This window comes from Ambystoma mexicanum, chromosome 11, assembly GCF_040938575.1.
Source record: "Ambystoma mexicanum isolate Mex_15411 chromosome 11, UKY_AmexF1_1, whole genome shotgun sequence".
Lineage (NCBI taxonomy): Eukaryota > Metazoa > Chordata > Amphibia > Caudata > Ambystomatidae > Ambystoma > Ambystoma mexicanum.
Genome location: NC_090934.1, coordinates 1,469,555,784 through 1,469,576,479, shown reverse-complemented (window position 1 = coordinate 1,469,576,479; position 20,696 = coordinate 1,469,555,784). Strand labels below are relative to the sequence as shown.

General features: G+C 45.9%; 1 protein-coding gene across 5 annotated transcripts in view; it reads left to right on the top strand.

The window, feature by feature from the left end:
- TP53BP1 (tumor protein p53 binding protein 1) overlaps window positions 1–20,696 on the top strand; it is a 429,855-nt gene that overhangs the window by 211,706 nt on the left and 197,453 nt on the right. For 4 of the 5 annotated variants that reach the window (XM_069625154.1, XM_069625150.1, XM_069625152.1 and 1 more), the window contains exons 11-14: window positions 2,332–2,514; window positions 2,885–3,084; window positions 3,559–6,697; window positions 9,925–10,044. In XM_069625154.1, the coding sequence (XP_069481255.1) occupies window positions 2,332–2,514; window positions 2,885–3,084; window positions 3,559–6,697; window positions 9,925–10,044 (3,642 nt within the window). The remainder of the gene's footprint in view (window positions 1–2,331; window positions 2,515–2,884; window positions 3,085–3,558; window positions 6,698–9,924; window positions 10,045–20,696) is intronic. The other variant, XM_069625153.1, reaches the window with a different exon arrangement.

Below are 20,696 nucleotides of genomic sequence, written 5' to 3'. Positions count from 1 at the left end.
TTGCAGCCCGCTCTCTTGCTTGTCCAATCAGAGCTCTACGATTGAGAAGTTTTTGGAAAGTCTCATAAATAAACAGTTGCCAGTGTATCTGCCCTCACCACATGGGACCCAAGACCCAGACTAGGACATCAGAGTATTTAAAAGCTACCCATTTTTGTAGGTCCTGTATTCAGCTTTCTCCAGCCTCTTGAGGCCTATGACCCACCATCCCTATCCTTGACTCCAACCTGACCATAATATAAAATGTGATGCGCAGGTTTAGAAAATGGAGCTAACCAGAAGGGAGCTGGATGGTTAGGCTCCAGGCTATACATCCTTTCCACTTATACGTTACATTGCAGTGCCAGGGCACCTGCTCCAGGACTTTCCTTTGGGAGGTTGTTCAAATCCTAGCACTGATGTGACTAACGGATGAAGAATGCAGAAGTTTCCTTTGCGTCCTCCTGTTGCAAAAGATCCTAGCAAGATTCATGCCTCTTCTCGCTTGTTCTTGTTAAAACATATAAACGTATGCTGATGATATGTAGTATGTCACTGAATATAGCAACACAAAATACCTGACAGTTTGCCTACTATTGACTGCTCAACCTTCAACAGTGGTTGCAGGTGAGCTGCCTGGATCTGAACAAGTCGAAGACCAAATTACTTATAGTATTTTTTCCAAGAGAGTGCTTTGAGGAATATGCCCTCATTCAACAGGAAAAAATAAAAAAAATGTTTATTCTATGTGACCAAACAACTACTTTGAACGCTATCTCCACAGCTGCTGCCTCCCCCTGGAACAGTTTATTCCCCCCTCCCCCCAAACCCCTCAGACTTGAGCCAGATCATTTTTAGTTCTGGAAACTTCTCAAGACTTTCCTTTTCTCCTCTTCCTTCCCGTGCTAATCCCTCCACCTGCCACTGCGACTGGGGCCTGGTCCCTTCAGAGTCTTACAGGGACCAGATCACCCCCCCACCAGTCCATCCCAGCATCCTTTGCCAGCACTTGCCCTCGGGCTCCCTTTCCCGGACTATCCCATTTCTCCTCTTGCCCACTGCACTCTTCCTCACCTACCTTTCCCCTGGCACTTGCTGACTTGACCTGACCAGCACTTGCCCGCCCCGAATCGTGGGGGCACCCCTTTCCTGCCCTTCTCCCTCTACCGCCACTCCCTGCAATCACCTATGTCACTCACTTGTACGGTAGGATTGTCACAAGGCTAATGTAACTGTTTCTTAGTTGTTGTATTCTTATGATTTCCATGTCCCCCTGCCCCCGATCTCTTGTCTCGTGGCGCCTGGAAACACCTATGTATAGGGTCATACAAATGTCCAATTTAATTTTCTTTTTTAATAACCAACACCTTCTCCTGCACCTCCTTAGCGTATCTCAGCCTTACCTTATCAAGCGCAGTGCCCCTTTGATTGGCACAATTGTACTCTGCTGACTAGAGCAGGATCCTCTCCAAATATATAAGCAGACATTTCCAAAGTATGTGCAGAATCCTCATTATTTACAAAAATACTAAAATTTATTTAATTTTATGTAAAAATCTATTTTTATACACACTTAATTTTTCCAAAGTTAAAATATACATGCATATGAGTGAAAGCCTTCATCCTATATTTGGTGTGATATTTAGTCCCCTCAATAAGTATTATTGTTCATGTCAGTCTTGATCTCATTCATATGATCTCTATTTTTCATTCTTTTCGCTGCATGAATACGATACCTTCAAATGCATTCAATGTTGTAATTTGTGCAACATATACCTAATCTACTTTGTTTTGACTCTCGACTCAACACATAACAAAATACATTTATTTAGAACTTGCATCAGGATTATATTTTAATATGGCAATGGTTTCTGAGGGGCTCTACTGTATAGGCTTCTTCCCAACCCTTTACCCCCAACCAATTTGTCTTGACATTTTTCACCAATATCTGTGAGTATTTATCTTGGTTTGAGTCATATCATGTAGAAATGTGGAAACAATATATTGAAGAAATGTCTTCATCTCTAGTTTTACCCCATTTTATAGGTACACTTGATGATATGACAGGGTATCGGTTAAGCCTGCCTAAAGGATACGTCCCTGGGGTTCTCCATTGGCATATAACTGCTATATATGTGTCTCCCAATTAAGCTCACATGTAAACTGCTGATTCTGCAAAACTGAGTGACCATGTCAATATTTGGGTTAAAACTATGATCATTGATGCCTACCCAGAATACCTTGCACGGACTCTGTGTGCAAACCCCTGACCCATTCTTGTAATTGGGTACACGATCTGTGCAGCATGTTTTCTGCATATTTTCTGAAGCATACTTTGCACATTTTTTCTAGCATTTTATGTGGCTCCTTCATCCACCAGCCACTGTGTTTTGGGGGCAGATCCTTGCTTTTCACAGACTTCCTCCCCTGCTGATTCTGGAAGACCCCAAATTCCCCTGTCTTCAAAAGACGTATCCATTGAGGATTTTCTGTCCTGCTCTTTTGGTTTCACTAGAACTAAGGCAAACAGAAAAGGTAATTTTAATAAAAGTAAGCACTTATAAATCAGCATTTTTAGCATAAATCAGTAGCATGTTTGTCAGATACCTTTTAAAAGCCTTATATATGTTGTTGGTGTGAATAGAAAAACCTTTTACCCAAGCTTTTAAAATGGGCTTAGATTCGTTCTTATTTGTTGCATGTTGAATTGAATTTTTCTTCACGTTTTTGAGTGGTCTATAAAGAAATTGCATACTTTGTTTGCTATAAAATGTTTTTCATGAAAGTGATCCCTACTTACGGAATGCCGTTGGGTGAGGAAAAGATTGGAAGCTCCATTGTTTGTCTAATTCGTTTGAATTGTGTGAATATATATCAATAGGCTTGCCTTTATTGTTTAACAAAGATGAATCAATGGATACGTCTGCACCGTTGCAAGATGCGGAGGAGGAGGAGGAGCAGAAAGATGAGCTCATGGAAACGGACAATCCTCCAGATCCGGCAGAGCCTCCATTCTTCCCACAAGCCTCAACCCCAATGTGCCGCAACTCGCCTGCATTTGCCCCAGGCTCATTCCCTATACCATCGCAGCCACAGTTTTCACACGTGAGTCTTGGCATGTTCTTTTTGTGATCTCTTTGCTTGTTTGGTGTTTTCAAAGGCCCACAGCATTTGTTGGGGTTGACCTTAATTCCTTTGCTAATTAATTTTTCTCTCTGGACACACACAGGTTCTTGGCAGAGCATGTAATGCTGTTTGATAAGCTATGCCTACTTTCTACTGCCATGGCATTCACTCCCATTTTCCGTTGGGAATTATTGTAGTGTTTAATACGCTGTACTGCTTCCTTTGGAAGAAATAGCAAATGTTGGTGTGGCCTTCAAAATCTTGTTTTAAAGGATTTCTAATCCCAAAGAATGTTGAAGAATAACAGTAGAAAACTTCTGTATGAATTCCCCCCCTAGAGAGAAAGCTTTTGGGCGCTTTAAGTGTTGCGGATATGATTAGCATATTTATATTAGATCTGGTTGCTTTAAACCTTCTCAGATTCCTTTTCTGTTGCTTTTCTTTCTGCTTCAGGATGATTTCATTCCAACACCCAGCCTGGACGCAAGTCCCTCCAGGGAGAACATCAAAGCTCAAGGGGGACAATCTGCATCAGAAGGTAATTCTGAACTTCTTCAGGAACGTCTGGAGAACCCGCTTAGGGACCCTGAAGGCTCTGCAATGGAAGACAATTCCTGTAAGTGGCAGCTGTCTATAAGCGACCATAGCCATTCCTTGGCAGAGGATGAAGGTAAAAATGCACAAAGAGACGATGAAGACAGCGAATGCACTCAAATTGAAGAAATGGAGCACACCTGTGACGCGTCGGAGGCAAGGAAGGAGTCTGCGTCTGCACATAGTCTTCATCTTCTGCTAACAGAAGACAGTGAGACAATGCCCCAAGAAAGGGAAAGACCAGTTCCTGTACCCAGCTCTACCCACCCATCAGATCCTTCTGGGCCTACTAGTCAAGTGAGAAAGGCAGCACCATTGACTTGTGGTCCTTCTGTGTCTCTGTCTGAAAGTCCTGTAGCCCCACCCACTTCATATCCATCTCAGACGTCTTTGAGTATTTTAGACCAAGTTGGGTCCGATGCGATTAAGCCATGTTCACCTGTTACAAATCTCTCAAAGGACGAGTCCTCATTAGAGGAAGTTGCCGAAACCCCCTCTCAGCAACAAGGGCTGGAAGAGGAAAGGATGACGCAAGGTGTTGGCTTGTATCTCACTCAGACTCAGACACAATCTGACAGTACGGCCATTGCTTTGAAAGCTCATACACAAGAACAGGACACAATGGAGGTTGACATTAATACTCCATCTGAAAAAAAGACTTCTAGCAAGTATCTTCCCGCACTTAATCAATGCTTGGAGCCCTTAGATTTCAGGCAAGAGGAAGGATCAGGTGATGCTAAGATTGTCATTCTTGAAGCAAGGGACCGACCACATCTACTAAAGAAACATAGTAAGGAACAGTTAATAAAATGTGCTGATTTTCCAAAATCCACCATTGCCGAGTCTGCTAAAGAGGGTTCTCCAGAAATCTCAAATAGTGAGAATAGAGGTTCTGAATCCAAACCCTGTGTCAAAGCAAATCTAGAGGACCTGAAGGACAAGTCGTTGAAAGGTGATCAGGCAGCACAGCTAGCAGTTAATGCAGAACAGAAACCAGGGCCTTCTGAAAGCAACACTGTGCTGGTCACACGGCATGGGAATATGGGAGCTGGGGATTTGCAGGGAACAGAACAGAACTGTCCCAGTCCTGCAAATGCAAAGACTACTACATTGATAGCAATGGACAAAAAACGAGAACCAGAGCATTCAGTAGGTCCAGTGACAGAAGCTGGTGTTGCTTCAGTACTGGCGGAGAAAGCACACCAGCTGCCTTTGCCTGCAATAGCAGGGGGTACAGTGCCAAGTCTACGAGAGACCCAAGAGCAGCAACGTGAATGTATTAACAATGTGACACCGGCACCAAAGGTATGTCTGCAGCCTGCCGGGAACGTTCCTGGTGGTCTAGTGCCGCCTACGCCACCAGAAGCAGATCATAAACTATCAGCAAAGAGGGAGAGGGAGCCAAGCTGCTCGACCACTAAAAACAGACCGAGGGAGGAAGCGGGCAAGAGGCAGGAAGATGTGCCTCAGAATGTAGGTTTGCCTGTAGATGTGCAAGACACTGATGCAAAGACGCCATCGGTTGCGGGGAGTGCCCAACATATGCCAGTGCCATCTAAAGTGCATAACCAAAAGGAAGAGCTTTCTGATGGGAATAGAAAGAATGTGCTGCTGGACTCGCAGCAGAATAAGGCCATTCCAAGGATTGCGAAGGAGATTCCAGCCGCCATGCATGATACTCCTGTGCATCTGGCACTTTTAGGTGCCAATGAAGATGCATCTGTGATTTTGCAGGAGCCTCCCATGACTGCAGGCGGCAGGAAAACACATTCTGTGACAGCAGGGGACAAGAGGGCGCCTGAAACCGGTGTGAAAGATGTGCCAGAGAACGTGCAGGAGAGTCGAAGACTTGATCAGTTTGCAAATGATGCTATTCAAATACGAGTGACGGAGACACAAGCAGGTGAGGGTTGTGTACAGGATGTCCCAGTGACACTGCAGGACAGTCCGACTACTGCAGGCGTAGAGAAGGGTGTAGCTGTGCAAGTACCTGGGGTGAGAGTGAAAAGGTTGGCTTCCTTTCAAGGGGGCCAGCCTCATCCGGCATCTACTGGCAGCGGAAAAAATGTGCTGCTCGCGCAGCAGGAGGATCCCACCTCAGCATCTAGTGCCAAAGCTACAACAGTGGACAGGAATCTCACAATTGCAAGGAGTGGTGAAGAGACAGTGAAAGAACTTACCGGAATTTCAAAAAACATGCCAATGGAACAGTCTGACGATATTAAACAGATTCCTTCACAGAGTGTGAATGATGTGCCAATGGAACCGGTTCCGCATCCCCTCCAAGTTCCCTCTGAGCCTGCAGAGGACGTTTCACTGGCCATGCCAGAGACGCCCACTCGTACTTCTGCAGAGATTGTGAAAGATCGGACTAACAAACCCAGTCAGCTATTTGGAATCATTGTGAACGAAAATCCAGGACTTGTTGGTAAGCCTCCACCTGCTTCGTTGAGCTCCAGACTTATTCCAGTGGCCTTGCCTCAAGCGCAGACCACCGCAGCATGCACTGTGAATGCGCCACTGGATGTCGGAGTCTGCGGGACACATCAGACGCTTCCAGATTGTGTGAAAAATGACCCACTGATAATACAAGAATCCCAAACTTTAAATGGGGGGCTCATGACCCAGCAGGCCCATCTAGAATGCCAGGCGACTGAAGGGAACGAAAACAATATACCAGCTGTGCTGCAGGAGATTCCATGTCCTTTGCCCAGCATAAGTGATGTGCCAGTGGTGCCCCAATCCAAAATGAATCCTTCAGGAAGCCAGGGGGTAATTCCCATGCCTCTTCCGCTTCCAGATGTGCAGCATCAGAGGCATGTTTCTACAGAAGGAACACATGTTGCATCTGGGAACGCCCAATCTCCCCAGTCGGCTGCTGCAACAAGAGCGACTTTGCCAGTGAAGCCGAGTGTCATAAAAGTGGCAGTAGCAGAGAGACGTTCACAAGAGAGGCCAGCTGACCAGTCTGCCCGGAGCCTCTGTGACAGTTCCAGTGGTGAGTCGTGATGTCTTGGCATTCAAGTGTTTTTGGTATGTTTTCATGTTCACAGTGAGACAGTTTAAAAGAGTGTGGGAGGGTGCCAGGGGTAGGGGGAAATGCTGCCTAGGTACAGAGATTCTTTAAAAAGGGGTGAAATACAAAGGTCATTTTCCATGTTATGGCAATACAACCGAATTGTTGCATCCTCATTTTTTGTGAGGTTTAATTTGCTAAAGAGCTTTCTTTTGCGAGCTCATTAGTACATTGTGTCATATGTGGCTAGTTTCCTTTCACTAAACTCATGGATGGTCCTCCCTCAGTAGACCACAGGCACAAAGATCTAAAAACAGTTGTGAAGCTGTGTGTTTGGAGTTGTCAATGTGTCGCATTACCTATTCTAGCTTCATGTGATGATGTTGATGGAGTTGCGTTTATTGATGCAGTTCTTCATGGCTTGAAAAATGCTCTGCTCTTGTTGGATGCTTCCATGATGGTTGTTGTGTAGTAGTGTGCTTCGGATGTGCCGATGAGTGGAAGGGTTCTCCGGGTGACAAGATATTTTGTTTGGTGGCCTTTTCCCGTGTCTTCTCTATGTGTGGCATGCTTGCTGTTAATGAGTTGCTGCGTGTACCTAGGTGTGGCGGGATTATATTGGTTGGTCGAAGTTTCAGTGGTGCATCGGTGTTGGTAGTCTCAGTTAGGGTGTGGTTGAGTCTGCTGATCTGGCATTGACATTCTATGAAGAGTTGAATGTGGAGGCCAAGGTGATGAGTTTCTCTTCCAGTCCGCCCATGGGGAAGTTTTTGAAAGAGCAGTGGGGTATCTTGGTTGGTTTGCCCCTGATGGGGCAGTGGTGTGGTGAAGCAGGATAGGTATGGCATGTGGTCTATCCAGGTCCAAGGTCGAGGGGGGGTGTTGATTCCTACAGGTCGCTCACTGGATCCCTGCCTAAAGTCTCTTCCAAGGTGGCCATGAAAAGGCAAGCACATCCTGATCCTGACCTTGGGGGTGGTGTACTGCAGGATGATCACCTGGAAGGAGACCGGACCCAGGGTGGCGAAGAACTCCTGTGGATTGAATCATAGTATTTGTCCTTTGAAAGGCAAACACACTCAAAATTGCCAAGACAGATAATGGCCTATTGCCATTATGATGTATATGACCCACCTATACGATCTGTGGCTGTGGGCGCAAGTAGCATAAAACCTGAACAAGGCTTAAAAACAGAAAGATCCTTCAAGGTATTTCAGGATTAAAATCCTCCTTCCTCCCAAATTATGCCTATCTCTGTAATGATGAATTCTAAAGGTTTATCTTTAAATGATTCTAAAGGAAATAAATGTACCCTTAAAATCAAGAAGTTACTTATGAAATCTCATTTTGTTGTTAAATACTACAAGTCCCATAATCTCATAAGTACTAGGACAAGGAAGAAGACTCAAGAGTTATGCTGTAGTAGTAGTAGTCATGCAATTAAGCCTAACAGCCCACACCTGAAGGAACCTGGGAGGCATAAAAGCACCCGTCGGGTGCAGGCAATAGGAAGGAGCTGGAACTGTGACTGGGGTGTGTGCAGTAGTACCAGAGGCAGAATGAAGAAGGCACAGCGTGGCAATCCAGGCAGAAGTGGGATAACCAAAGGGACGCAGCAAATATCACCCGCTTGTTCAGTGAGGGTCCTGTTCCCCCAAACCGAAGTGCAGATGCTGCGCAGCGGAAGGCGTGCAGGAAGGCTGCCTTCGCCCAGGTGAGCCTAATTACAGAGGTTGCCCTGCAAGAAGCGGGTCTGTGACTGAGGCGAGGAGCTGTTGTGAAGCCGTGGGTCTCAGGAGCGAGAGGGGCTCCTTAATTGAGTGGCCGGACTGTTGACTTCTTCAGTGAGGACGGGTGTGTCTCCCAAGTAAAGCCAGAAGCAGTAGAAGTTGTGCAACACATGGAGAGAGGATCACAGAAGCCGGTGCGTCAAACCTGCCATTCTGATTCCTTGCACAACCACTGCCGCCAACAGTATCCACCTTAATATTCTCTCGCGTATAAGCAGAAGAGAGCTGAAGTTTTTTGGTGAGTTCTTAATAATGGGACCATGGAAAAGTAGCACTTGCGTGTGATCAGATGATTTCTCTTTCACTCACGTGAAAAGAATACGCTGCAGAAAGCCATTGTTAAACCCTTAAACTTTGGAACCCTTATAACGAAGGGGTTTCGTGTCCCTCATTATGCAGAACAAAAATTACGAGACAACATCGTTGAACATTTCAACGTTACAAAACGTATGAAGAAGTGGTTGCTTGTGCCTAATTTTGCTTCCTAAGAGAAGAGTGAACTTTGCATATTTATTCACGCAAACAACCATTACTCATAAAAGAAGCCAAGTGTTTAAACATTGTATCTGCAGTTGGAGAGGGAGCAAACATTGCCCAAGCCAAGAGTATTCCCTTACTGAGACTAAAGCAGCTTTGCTCATACGCCCGTCCCCTTTCTGTCATCCTTTTGGGATGTGAACATGTGAATGATACTGGAATTTTTGGCAGCGAAAAAATAAGCTTCCCCTTTAAATTTAGTATAGTGTGTGGGGGCATGCTTCCGAGACCCCGTCCTCCATTGCCTCACCTCAGTCCTTTTTTTTTGTTGTTGTTGTTGCACAGACTGTCTCGGTCCTGGCAGCTTGTCTTTAGGAGTTCAGCCCTATCTGGGGAAGGAGTGTCTCAAAAGTGTGATGGGGAGCACTGGGGACCAGTGACCATTGGGTGACAAACGAAGGAAGGCAGATGCTGTAAAAGTACCCAAATGTCACAAGAAGCTTTTTCGGGATCGGGTAATTATATATATATATATATATATCTGTAGTGAATACCAGGTAGAGTGCATTGCCATTGTGGTTGGTTTTATGACCAGATGCTTGATGTCCGTGGTGTCAAGCAGTTAAAGTATAGTCACCCTGATTTTCTTGGTGGTGTGGCTCCCCGGCCGTACAAGGAAGATGGTGGTTTCGCTGCTGTGTATGCTATGACTGAGCCTGAAATTGATTTCCAACACAAGGTATTTATAAAGCTATACTTTTAAAAGCGTTTCTACAGTTATCCCTGCTTTTAACTATTTTCAGTTTATTCATGTTTTGTATAGCTACATTGTGAGCAAGCTGCATCAAGTGTATAATTCCCACTCTTGCGTTCAATAGCACTACTATTTGCTATGGCACCATGTCTCTTGCTCGTCACTAATCATTTGTCAATGCATTTCAGAGCCTCCGTTTCATTTTACGCTGCCCAAGGAAGGGGACATTATGCAGCCAATGTCTAGTGCAACCCCTCCTCTGATGGGCCAATTGAAGTTGGGGCCAAGAAGACACAGCACTCCAATAGGTAATCTTTTCCTATAGCCACACCATCTTCCATTGCTTTCAGATGCAGATTGACAGTTAACTGCTTTTCTGTCCTTTTTAGCATTTAGCAGTGATTTCTAACGAGCTAGACTCGAGCTACAAATCTATTTTTTGATGATAATGTGTCTATTGACATAAAAAATACAAACGCCTATTGTCCAGTGATCTTTGGCTTCTGGTTTTAAGACCGTTATGTCTTTCCTCCAGGGACACTATTAAGACATAAATCGAAATTATGTGTAATAAAGAATTTGCAAATGTGTTCACCTTACCGTCACTCGCAACTAACTTTTATTTGCGTCAAACAAGTTGTTTTCTATTTCTGTAAATCACCACAGTGTTACCAATGACACATATTCCTGTTCCAGCGACAGTGTAACAAAATACAAATGATGAATACATTAGGTCAAAACAATTGCAACAGCTGATTCAATTGGGAAATGCAGCTTTCACCACTCTCTTCTTCTAGAATATAATTCATTCCCTAACATGTTTCAGTCCTTCTTCTAGTTGGACCTTGTTCAGAGGTATAGGATTTTTCAGGGTGCATATGGGAATGTAAGATCACACATTACAAAATGAAATCGATCATCCTATTTTGAGGGTTCTCTAGCAAATGTTTTATTCTTTTTGCCTTTTACTGTTACAGTCAGAGCTACCTGTAGAGTTCCGGACTGTAAAAAATCCATCTTGTTTCTTAATTTGTTATCCCTTGGTTCCCTTCTGAGGCACCTTTTTAATGTCTCTCAGTTGTATCCAGGTCCGTACGATATCTTCAGGGGAAGCTGCTGAATCCTACCTTTCCCCTCAGTATTCTGCCTCCAGGAATATCTGAAAACTACTGTGTTCAGGTCACACCGAAGGGAAAGGGGACGTGGATAAAATAAAGGACACAGGTTGTTCTTCTCTTCAATTTACAACTGGAAAGCTGTTGGAAACAACGTCTGTAAGGCTTACTCTCTTACATGATTCTCCTTTTCTGTTCTCCTAACTCCTATTCTCCTAGATATACCTGTGACTCCTCAGCTGGTAATTGAGTAGGGAAGTCTACTTGACTGTACCTCTAGCTAGAATCCTACCTTGTGTTTAACTGCACACGTTCTCTCTTCCGCTGAGCTCTTCCCCTCGTGAGGTGACGCACGTGCATTGCCCGACTTGTCCTCACTGCGCCATCTTCAGGTCCGGCATGAAAGAAGATTGATTAGTTGGTACCACGGTACGTGCGTACTTCGTTTATCTCCTGCCATGCCGCATAAGCTGCCCCTACTGCGGCGTGCGTGCTGCGAATTAACTGATGCTGGGTTGAGTTAGTACGCTGAACCCAAAACATTTAGTTTTACTTAAGGAAGTTTCGTCTAGTCCTCCTATTAAATATTCTCCTTAAGAATACAGATTTCACCATGTCTCTCTTTATTTATAAAAGTGAAAATGTGTGGGTGGATGGGTTTGTGGCAAAGTGTTGTTCCTTGTACAATTCCACACTGTTTCAGCAATCTGCACCACATTTTTAATAGTTACCTATTAGGACCGTCTGGACATTACTGGCTACATGACATGTGGGCACCCCACCCCTTTCCCTGGATTTCAGCACCTTCACACATGAGACGGTTTCCTGAAATCAGCAAAACTTCAATGTGGTCGTAGAAGGACCAGTCCTAACACAAAGAAAAAAACTTGAGAAAAACACGTTTCAAGGACCTAGGATGAACAGTTTCCGAGATATTTGCACTGCAATACATCACAACAAACTGCACCAGACCAAGGCAAAGCGACAGGTGGGGAGAGAGCAGAGAAGGTCCCAGTATGCAGCAGCAGCACCAACTCTGATCTCCCCCCCCCAATGTCTGCTCAAGGGTATGTCAACAAGACACGCGCGCCCATTCCTAGTGCAGTTTACTTCAGGGTGCAAAGCACATCAAGCGATAAACAAATCGGAACAGCGACCTACAGGATCATTGATTTCAATAATTGATGGGGGTGCTATATATGTTTCTGAGGCTTGTAGCGGTACAACCAGTTTCGGCATGGCTCCTTCACCGCAGCTGCCATTTTGGCATGCGCCTTTCAGTGCAGAGGCCTTACTGGCACCGTCAATTTGGCCCAAGGGACATTTGGACGTGGCTGGCATTGCAGCCTTGTCTAAATGCCCTCGCGCCACTTGCTGGTGCTAGAATATATCTAGCTAATACTCAGATTTGAGACATGTTTGTCTTGCTGTTTAAATAAAAGGATGTCCCATCTGTTTGGATTGGGCTCTCTCAGACAGTGATCTTTTCTAAGTTGACGACATGAACACATTTTATTGACCTACTGTGATGGTTTCCTCAAGGACAACACCCAGTAACTAGGAAGGTTTCTTTGTCTGCTGAACTTGATTAGTGAAGCATTAAACAAATCAACGTGGATAATACATTTCAGTGTAAATTACCTCGTTCATATTTTACAGGCCTTAAAAATATTATGTGAGGCCCCTTGGAGAGAAACAGTAGGCACATCGTGTGAAGACCTGTCTTCTTGGAACATGCATCCGATATAGTGAATATATATTTGTTGTATCCACAGCAGGCTCCTGAAGGGATATTATAATAATGCATGGGGTCCATACATTCTAATTGCAAGAATTTTTAAAGGAACACAAGCCTCCCTGCTGTTTCGCCACACCCACTCTCTGGGAAATGATGCTGCTATTGCTAAAGACCTTATCTGTGGCCTTTCTTTTGGGTTTCCTTCATGGAAGGGGCAATGTGGCAATGTTACGCTCAACTGGTATCCACAGGGACGCCACCCAGCTGGGTTTACTGGCTGGTTTGCTTCTCAGCTTTGCCCTGATGTGGTCTGCGGGGAAGGTTCTGCCTTGTGGTAGATGTTAGGCAGAAACCTGTGCAGTTCCCTCTGGGACCACTGCAAAAGATTTAAGACTACAGGTGTTTGGCAGTAAACCCACTTGGTAGCAGTATGTACCACACAGATTCACTTGGTAGCTGTGGCTGAGCAGTCAGACTTCCCTCAAGAAGAGTTAGGCAGTATACAGAGTATTCACAATAGGTCAAGAGCACACAATAGAACAAGTAAACACTGACCAGGGCTTGGTGTAAAAGAGATATAATTATTTATTTAAAACCACATCTAGAAAAACACATGCACTAATAGTAAGCAATTCAAAAACACGGTCACTAAAAGATATACACTCCCTTAAAAGAATATTAGACAAGTCTTAAGTAAAGCCCCACTTATTTTCAGACAGCGGTGAGCGCTTAACGTAGATGACACTCTAATAGTTCGTTTTAAAAAGGGAGAGAAAAGCAGAGAACAAATTGAACAGATCCCAACACTTTTTACAAGAACATTTTTACGATTTCCCGTCGGCACAGGATTTTCCAGCGCTTTTCTCTGTGGCGCCACTGGCGTCACATTGCTAATCTCCAAGTAGCTACTCCCAAGATGGCCGCTGTTTGTCAGAGCGTTGGCCCAGAGGATCGGGAGACGGGAGAACCGACTCCGCCCATCCTCGAACCGAAAGTACTTCTGGCGACCTACACAGAACGGCTTTGCGTTGCTTCTGCTATCAGAGACTGCGCTCCGTGAGTATCGCTCCTAGGGACCTTCAATCCTTACGAACTCGCTGTCCTCAGACACACCTACTTACTTCCTTTTTCTCTCTACCCCTCAGGGTTACATCCCGCGCAATCGTGAATCTCTCCCCTCTCTCCCAGGATCTACGTTATCCAGCCCATTCACCTGATTCCGCTCTACTAGGTAAACACGGTACAACCCTTGTTCCCTTCCAACTATCTGCTAATCCTTGCACTCATTCAATCTGCTTTCCCTGTCTCTCAGCACTCGCCACGTCGAGTCAATATCAAACTACAACACCCAGGCAACCCTTCTTCCTTCTTCCTGGACGCGGATTCCTCTTTCCTTCAAGTCTCTCCCGTTGGACATTGAGCAAACCTGTTCGGCCTCCTACTAGCCTTCCTGGGTAGAACCTCCCTCTTATTTTCGCATTTTTGTGATTTCTGTCCCCATTACTAACTGTTACTTCTTGTTCTAACTATAGACTTCTGACACCCCACGGACAACTTAACAGAGAACATCACATCTCATTAGAAGTCCACAGAAGACAGCACGCTTCCGATTCTTCATCACCTCCATTTCGAGGTTTTCTTCCCCTAGAGGGTTTCCCCGGCATTTTCACAGTGTTGAATTTTACTGACGCTGTGAGAGAGCGCAGGGTGGATAACTCATATCACTTGAAAGCGAGAGTTGAAGAACAGGTAGGATTTCGCTCTTTATACCTGTGTGCATATTGAGGGGGTGATTGAGACGTATTGTATCAAACAGGGGAATAGTTTTAGCAAACATAGCAAGAGAGGAAGGCAAAGTAAAACCTGAGTTCAGAGTCAGTAGGCTGGATCCGCTTTAAGAGGATCGAAACGAAATGTGCACAAGGTCACACGGTTGCAGTGCACAAAACAAGTCTTGAAAAGGTTCAAAAAGGAGTTGGACCAAAGAAAGGGACCAGTTAGAGGGTCAAGGCGGCCAGCCCAGTCCAGAAGGTTAAGAGGTTATTATTACCTTGTAGCAATCTTTAAGGTACCGTGTCCGCCAGGCCTCCCTTTCTAAAGTGGTGAGAACGTTCCAGCGGGGGCAGTTGTTCCTGGCAGCGGATGCAAGTCGGTGCTTCGTCCGGGGGAAGAGAGGATCTCGTCGTGGAGGAAGACAGGAGTCCGTTGCACTGCCAGGGAAGAAACCAGCTGCGGAGTTTCTCCGGTAAAAGGAGCGGTCCGTTGATTCGCGGTTCAGCGGTGAGTGGCTATCCGGCCGCCGGGGTGCTTGGCACGGGCAGTTCGACCACAAACCGGTCTGGGGTGCGAAGAAAAGAAGATAAACTGGTTGTGCCCACCAGTCAGAGGAAGAAGCCTCTCCAGCCGGGAGATCTTCTGTCGTCGGGAAGTGGTGAGTCGGTTCTGCAGGGCTCCACCGGTGGTGTGGTCGTGGTAGGTCGGCTCAGCTTCTCCCTCGTCGGATTCTCAGGTCCTGTGGCGACTTCTGAAGTTCCAGTCCCCAAAGCCCTGCTTTTATGCAGCATACCACCATTCACTCAGCTTAGCTGTCAAACATGCTAAGTGGTGAGCCGGCCAGCTCACCACTTGGGCCAGTCACTCAAGAGTGCGACTTGAGTTACCAAGGTAACTCAGTCCAGGGTGCTTAAACCCCCTCCCGCACCCCCTGTGGTACCCAGACAGAGTGGCACCACTTTTGGAGGCTTTTGTGGAGAAGCCCGCCAAAAAGTGGACCAAAGGCTCGACTTGGGTTGGAGTCACAGAAGAGAACACAAACGCCATTTTAGAATCGAGTCTTGGCAAAAAATACCAACCGGAGAATTAATATTAATTAAATAAACCGGCGGTATGTTCGAGGCTATGAGAATTAAATAATTAAAGTTGGTAGCCTCGAACAATGGGAAAATCCCATAGGAAAATATTCGCGGTCGAATATAAAAAGTAGTTTCCACTGCCACCAGCCAAAACTCGATCAGGGGGGACGGAGACGTGCCCCCTCGACTAACAGACCCCGGGGCAATCGAATTGCCCCGACCAGTACATCCACAATATGATGGCTTGTACTGGTCTCTGTTAATAATTTGGGACTAGTAAAGCCAATGGTGAATTTACATGCCCTGGGAGACAGTAGTCAGTCCCAGGGTATGGCGTCTATGGTCGGGTGTCACTATGACACCCCTGTGTTACTGCACGGAGGGTGCTGTGTAACACACATAGTAAAAACACATGAGACCCTATGGAGTAAAGGACCCCATAGCCCATAAAACACATAAGCAGTCAAAGGAACACCATAAATCATGTCCAAGAGTGGGAGAAAGAGTCTCACTCTTGGCAGGAGGAAAAAAAACAACTCCAGAAATCCAGCAAAGCTTCTGAGGGACTCACTATGTTAGGAAATTCAGCCTAAAGAGAGAATTCTCCCTAACAGTAGAATTAGGCGTGCTCTCCGCCCTGCCTTCTTTGCAGGGGCGCGTTGTCTTTCATGGGCGAGTGCGGTCCAGTTACTTCACTGACGCCGGCCCGTTTGATATTGTTCAGGTAGGTCTTATTGCTGTTCTTTAGTTTAGTTGCTATCCTGCATCCCTTTCTTTGTTTAAAATGTCTCTTTTCTCCCTTAGGTATGTGGAGCTTCAGCGCGGCGAACTGGCTTGGTTGAGCCCTCCTGGTAAATGATGGCGCATTAAGAGCGCTATGATGCGGTAAGTAAGCGCTATGCGCAGCGCTGCAAAGTCTTGCCTCTGCTAACCTGTGTTTTCCTTCCTTGTAGGTCGCGGTGTTCTTCAGCGTGAGTGGAATGTCCGGAGTGCTGCCAGCCGAGAGGCGACCAGCCAGGTAAGCCTTTTGAGCAGTTCGTAATTTGTAAATGTCTCTACAGCTTTCTTTAATGTTGCCTCTATCTTCCTCTTTCAGGTTGTTCTGTCCAGCAGGCGTGCAGATTCGAGGAAGCTGTTCTCAGTAGCTCCGAGTGTTTAAAGATGAAGACTGCAGGTAAGATGATGATGATGATGATGATGATGATGATGATGATGATGATGATGATGATGATGATGATGATGATGATGCTGCTGCTGCTAATGATGTTCCTTTTGTCTCCTTGCAGGTTCTGCTTCTCCGAGGTTACAGGGAATAGCTGGACACAGTAAGCGTCACGTTGTAAGCTGCAAAGTAACACAAAGCATGTTCTGCAGTCAAGGTGTGGTTTATATAGCCCAGGTAAAGTAGTACCAGGGAAAGTAGTTCCAGGCCTGCCACACCCAAAACACTAGACCGCATAGCTTGGTTCTTAGGAACCAAGCTATGTGGATGACTCCATGTTGGCTGACAATACAATAAAGTAGTTCCCAAGCACATTGTTGTTCATGGTGTATGAGCCTGGCGACATAGGCGCCAGGACTGGCCCCATGAGGGCTTTTGAAGAGGAGGCCAGGTTCTAGAGGCCCGAGTCCTGACTACACCTGGCCAATGGGTTTGCCAGAGGGGGTTTTGGGCGAGGTTCGTGACTGGCAACTAATGTCTGAACAGGAAGGACCTTGGCTGCCTGAACTGCTCCCCAGTGATAAAGACCTTGACTATGTGCTCCAGCTCCGCCGCCTTCTTCTGCATGCTGTTCACAACACTGTCCATTGCGCTACACAACAAGCTGTGACAAGAGACTGCGCAGTTATTCTTCAGAGGACCTGAGGGCTGCCAGTACCTGCTCTTCTCTTCCTCCCGTGTGCTCTTTCACGTGAAATGTACAGGACTGAGACGTGTGTGGAGCAACAGAAAAATACCACTTCCAGCCACCGCAGGAGTCGGCCTCCGCGTCATACACCCGCGTGCGTTTCCTAGCTGATTTCATAAAGTCCTGACACCGTCCTGACTAGAAATTAAAAGCAAGAGATTACGTCCTTAAGATAGAGAGGCGAGCGGTCTCAGTCCAAGGCTGGCCTCTTTATAAGGGCTGAAATTTTATATGCCATGTGCTCATTTGCATATCCCAAATCCTCATTTTATATGCGGATCATTTTTAATGCAAGAGCGCATTAACCTGCACCTGTAACACATTCATCATCGTACAAGTGCAGGTTCATGCTGCAGCAAAATGCAATGTGCAGGTTCATAAATAAATGAACCTGCACCTCTAATGCTGTACCAAAACATCCTTGCGCCCAGTGGTCCTGCACCCTACTGGCTGTGTCTAACTGGTCGCGCCAAAACGGGACCTGCCATGAAAGGGTCGCGCCAAGACGGCATGCGGCGAACTGGCTGCCCCGAAACGTCCTGCTCCAGGCTTGTTGATGCATGCTATGTATAGGCCGACATCTTGTGGTAGTCACAGAGTATTGCATAACTTATCGAAATTCGAAAAAGGGACGTCGACTGGGTGTGTTTGTATTACTATCCCTAGTGTGACGTCTACTGTACCCCTATGGTCCTTCGCGTGTTGAGGTCCCTCATATTGTTTTTTCCGCCATCATAGTCATGTGTTGCTGAGATTCCTGGCTATACGCCTTTATTATTACACATTTTAGTGATCTCTTTGCCGTTAATCATCTTTCGCTTTCTAGCAACCTTCTGTGACGCTCGCCGAACGGCTCCGGTTACCTGCGTCGAAGATAGATACTTGATTTTCAACGAAACTTCAACCTACACGGGACTTTGGCCCATCACAGTAGATAGAGTGGGGGAGAACATAATACTAACAGAGAAAGCACATTTTCTTTACACCACTTCCAATTTTTCATTGTGTTGCCTTTCTATTTAAATATGGAAAACATATGGAAAATGTTTCCCCTTTTGCGGTTCGAAAATACCCCTGGAATGACATGCATGGGGTGTGCAATCACGGTCTTCCACGGGACCACGCCAAAAGCACTGCAAGACTTGAAAACACTTCAAGTGCAAAACCTTAAAAGATTATGGCACAAAGCATTGGGCCGCCCACATCCTGCAGGCCGAAGCGTCCACCGACGTTGCAGGTGCAGAAGTATGCTGAAGGCAGCTACGGCGCACACAGTGACACCAAAGACAATCAAGGTTCTACGGATCCCCTTGTATTGGCCCCCTGACTCCGGTAAGCATGCTGGCGGACCTGTAATGGATACAATCCCCAGTGGCTAAAGTCCAAATGCGCATCACCACACTCGACGCACAACGCTGAGCCGTACGCCGACCACGTCGTCTGTAAACGCAGTCATGCAGTATGCAGGGAAAAATAAATGTTCAAACACCCATCTCTGGTCCTTGCACTTGCGAGCACATGACCAAACTCCAAAACAGGCACCGAGTAGGCCCGTTACCGACACTGCTCCAAAAAGGCCCTTCTTTCGCACGCCAAAGAAAAAACATCAAAACATAAATCTTCGATGCAAAGTTCAGGCCCATCGATTTTGCACCAACTAAGACTTCTAATATTTCGATGCCCAAAAAAGATAAGTCTGAAGAGAAACCTTAGACTCCCTCTCAAGACACTTTGACAGGAGCATTACACCATGGTAAACATGCCTCTCTCCCAGAACCCTCTGCCTCATGGCCAAACCATTTTCCAAGATCCACGGAATGGAACACAGAAACAATTGAAAAGGTTATGAAAAGAATTTCATGCTTTGCAGATTTTATGGACAGGCACCCAGACAAATTGTTACACCCACAGGGTACTGGTATTAAACAGAGTAGTGGGGGGGGGGGGCAAGTGGAGAACCACCTTCTAAGGTACAGAGGCTAGACGGCTCTCAACCAAGCACTTCCACAAACCAACCTTATTATGCACAGTAGGTACACTTCAGATGACCTGTACATTATTGACCCTGTTGAGCCTGATGAGCAAATCTCACAATATGACCAATATACCCAAATATATCCATCCCTCGGAGACCAGGACCAGCCTATTGCTGGCTCCCCAATTGATAACTAACTGCAATATAATGAACGGCTCATTAAAGCTGCCCAGCACTTTAAAATCTATACAAAAGAGGCAATTCAAGACACAGACTTCGTGGACGACATTTTAGGGGACACAAATATCTGTAACAGTTTATTCCCTTGCTCCAGTCTGTGCATAAACTAATTTGGCTGTTTCTGGTTACTCCCACTTTAACAAGAGCAGTTAACCCTTGCATTGAAAGGATTTTCAAACCTGCCCCAACTGACACCCTCTATATCATGGGTCAGCTGAAATCCTACTCCTTAGTGGTAATAACTACAAGAAAAAGAGCAGGCACCCTGCTGGCTTCTGTGGAGGCACCCCAGACAAGGAGAGCAAAAAACGATATACATTCAGCAGGATAGTAGCAACTTCTGCGGCATATCAAACCTGAATGCCAATAATACCACCCTGCTATCCAGTTACAATGGCCGTATCTGGGACACAATACAGCAGCAGATTGACACTGTTCCAGAAGCCTTAAAGTCACTGCTTTTAAAAACCGTCTCAATTGGTAAACCAGTTGCAAGCTGCATCCTAAAACATTATTTAGACACAGCAGATAATGCTGGACGCATTATAGCAGAAGGCACTTGATAAAATGGCAAGCATGGCTACGTCAGTCGGGTTTCAAATTGGAGACCCAGGTAACACTGTTAAACATGCCAATAGAACCCAACGTGCTATTCGGTAAGGCAGTCAATGATGCACTAAAAAGTCAAAGAGGAACATGAGATGTTGAAATCATTTGGCCAAATCACGAATAGACCGCTTGTTCAACGGGGGTGTTTAATACCCAGCGCTCCTTTCACGGACAAGGTTTCCTGCGCTCTAGGGGATATAGTCGAGGACAATCCTCTTCCTGGGGCAATGCACCGGGTCAGTCCACCAGTTACCAACCCAGTCTTCAAAATGGATATAAAAGAGCAAGCAGTAAAGGTAGAGCCTCCACCACCAGAGGTTCCCCTGCCTCTAAACAATGACATCCCGATACAGGTTCCCTCACATGCAACTGCAGTCGGTGGTCGCATTTGCCAGTTTACCCTCACATGGGAGGGGATCCCATCCGATCAGTGGGTGTTATCCACAGTGGCAGAACCATACTCCATAGAATATTTAGAAAGGCCACAGCACCATCCTCCAAAACACCAGAAGATTCTTCTA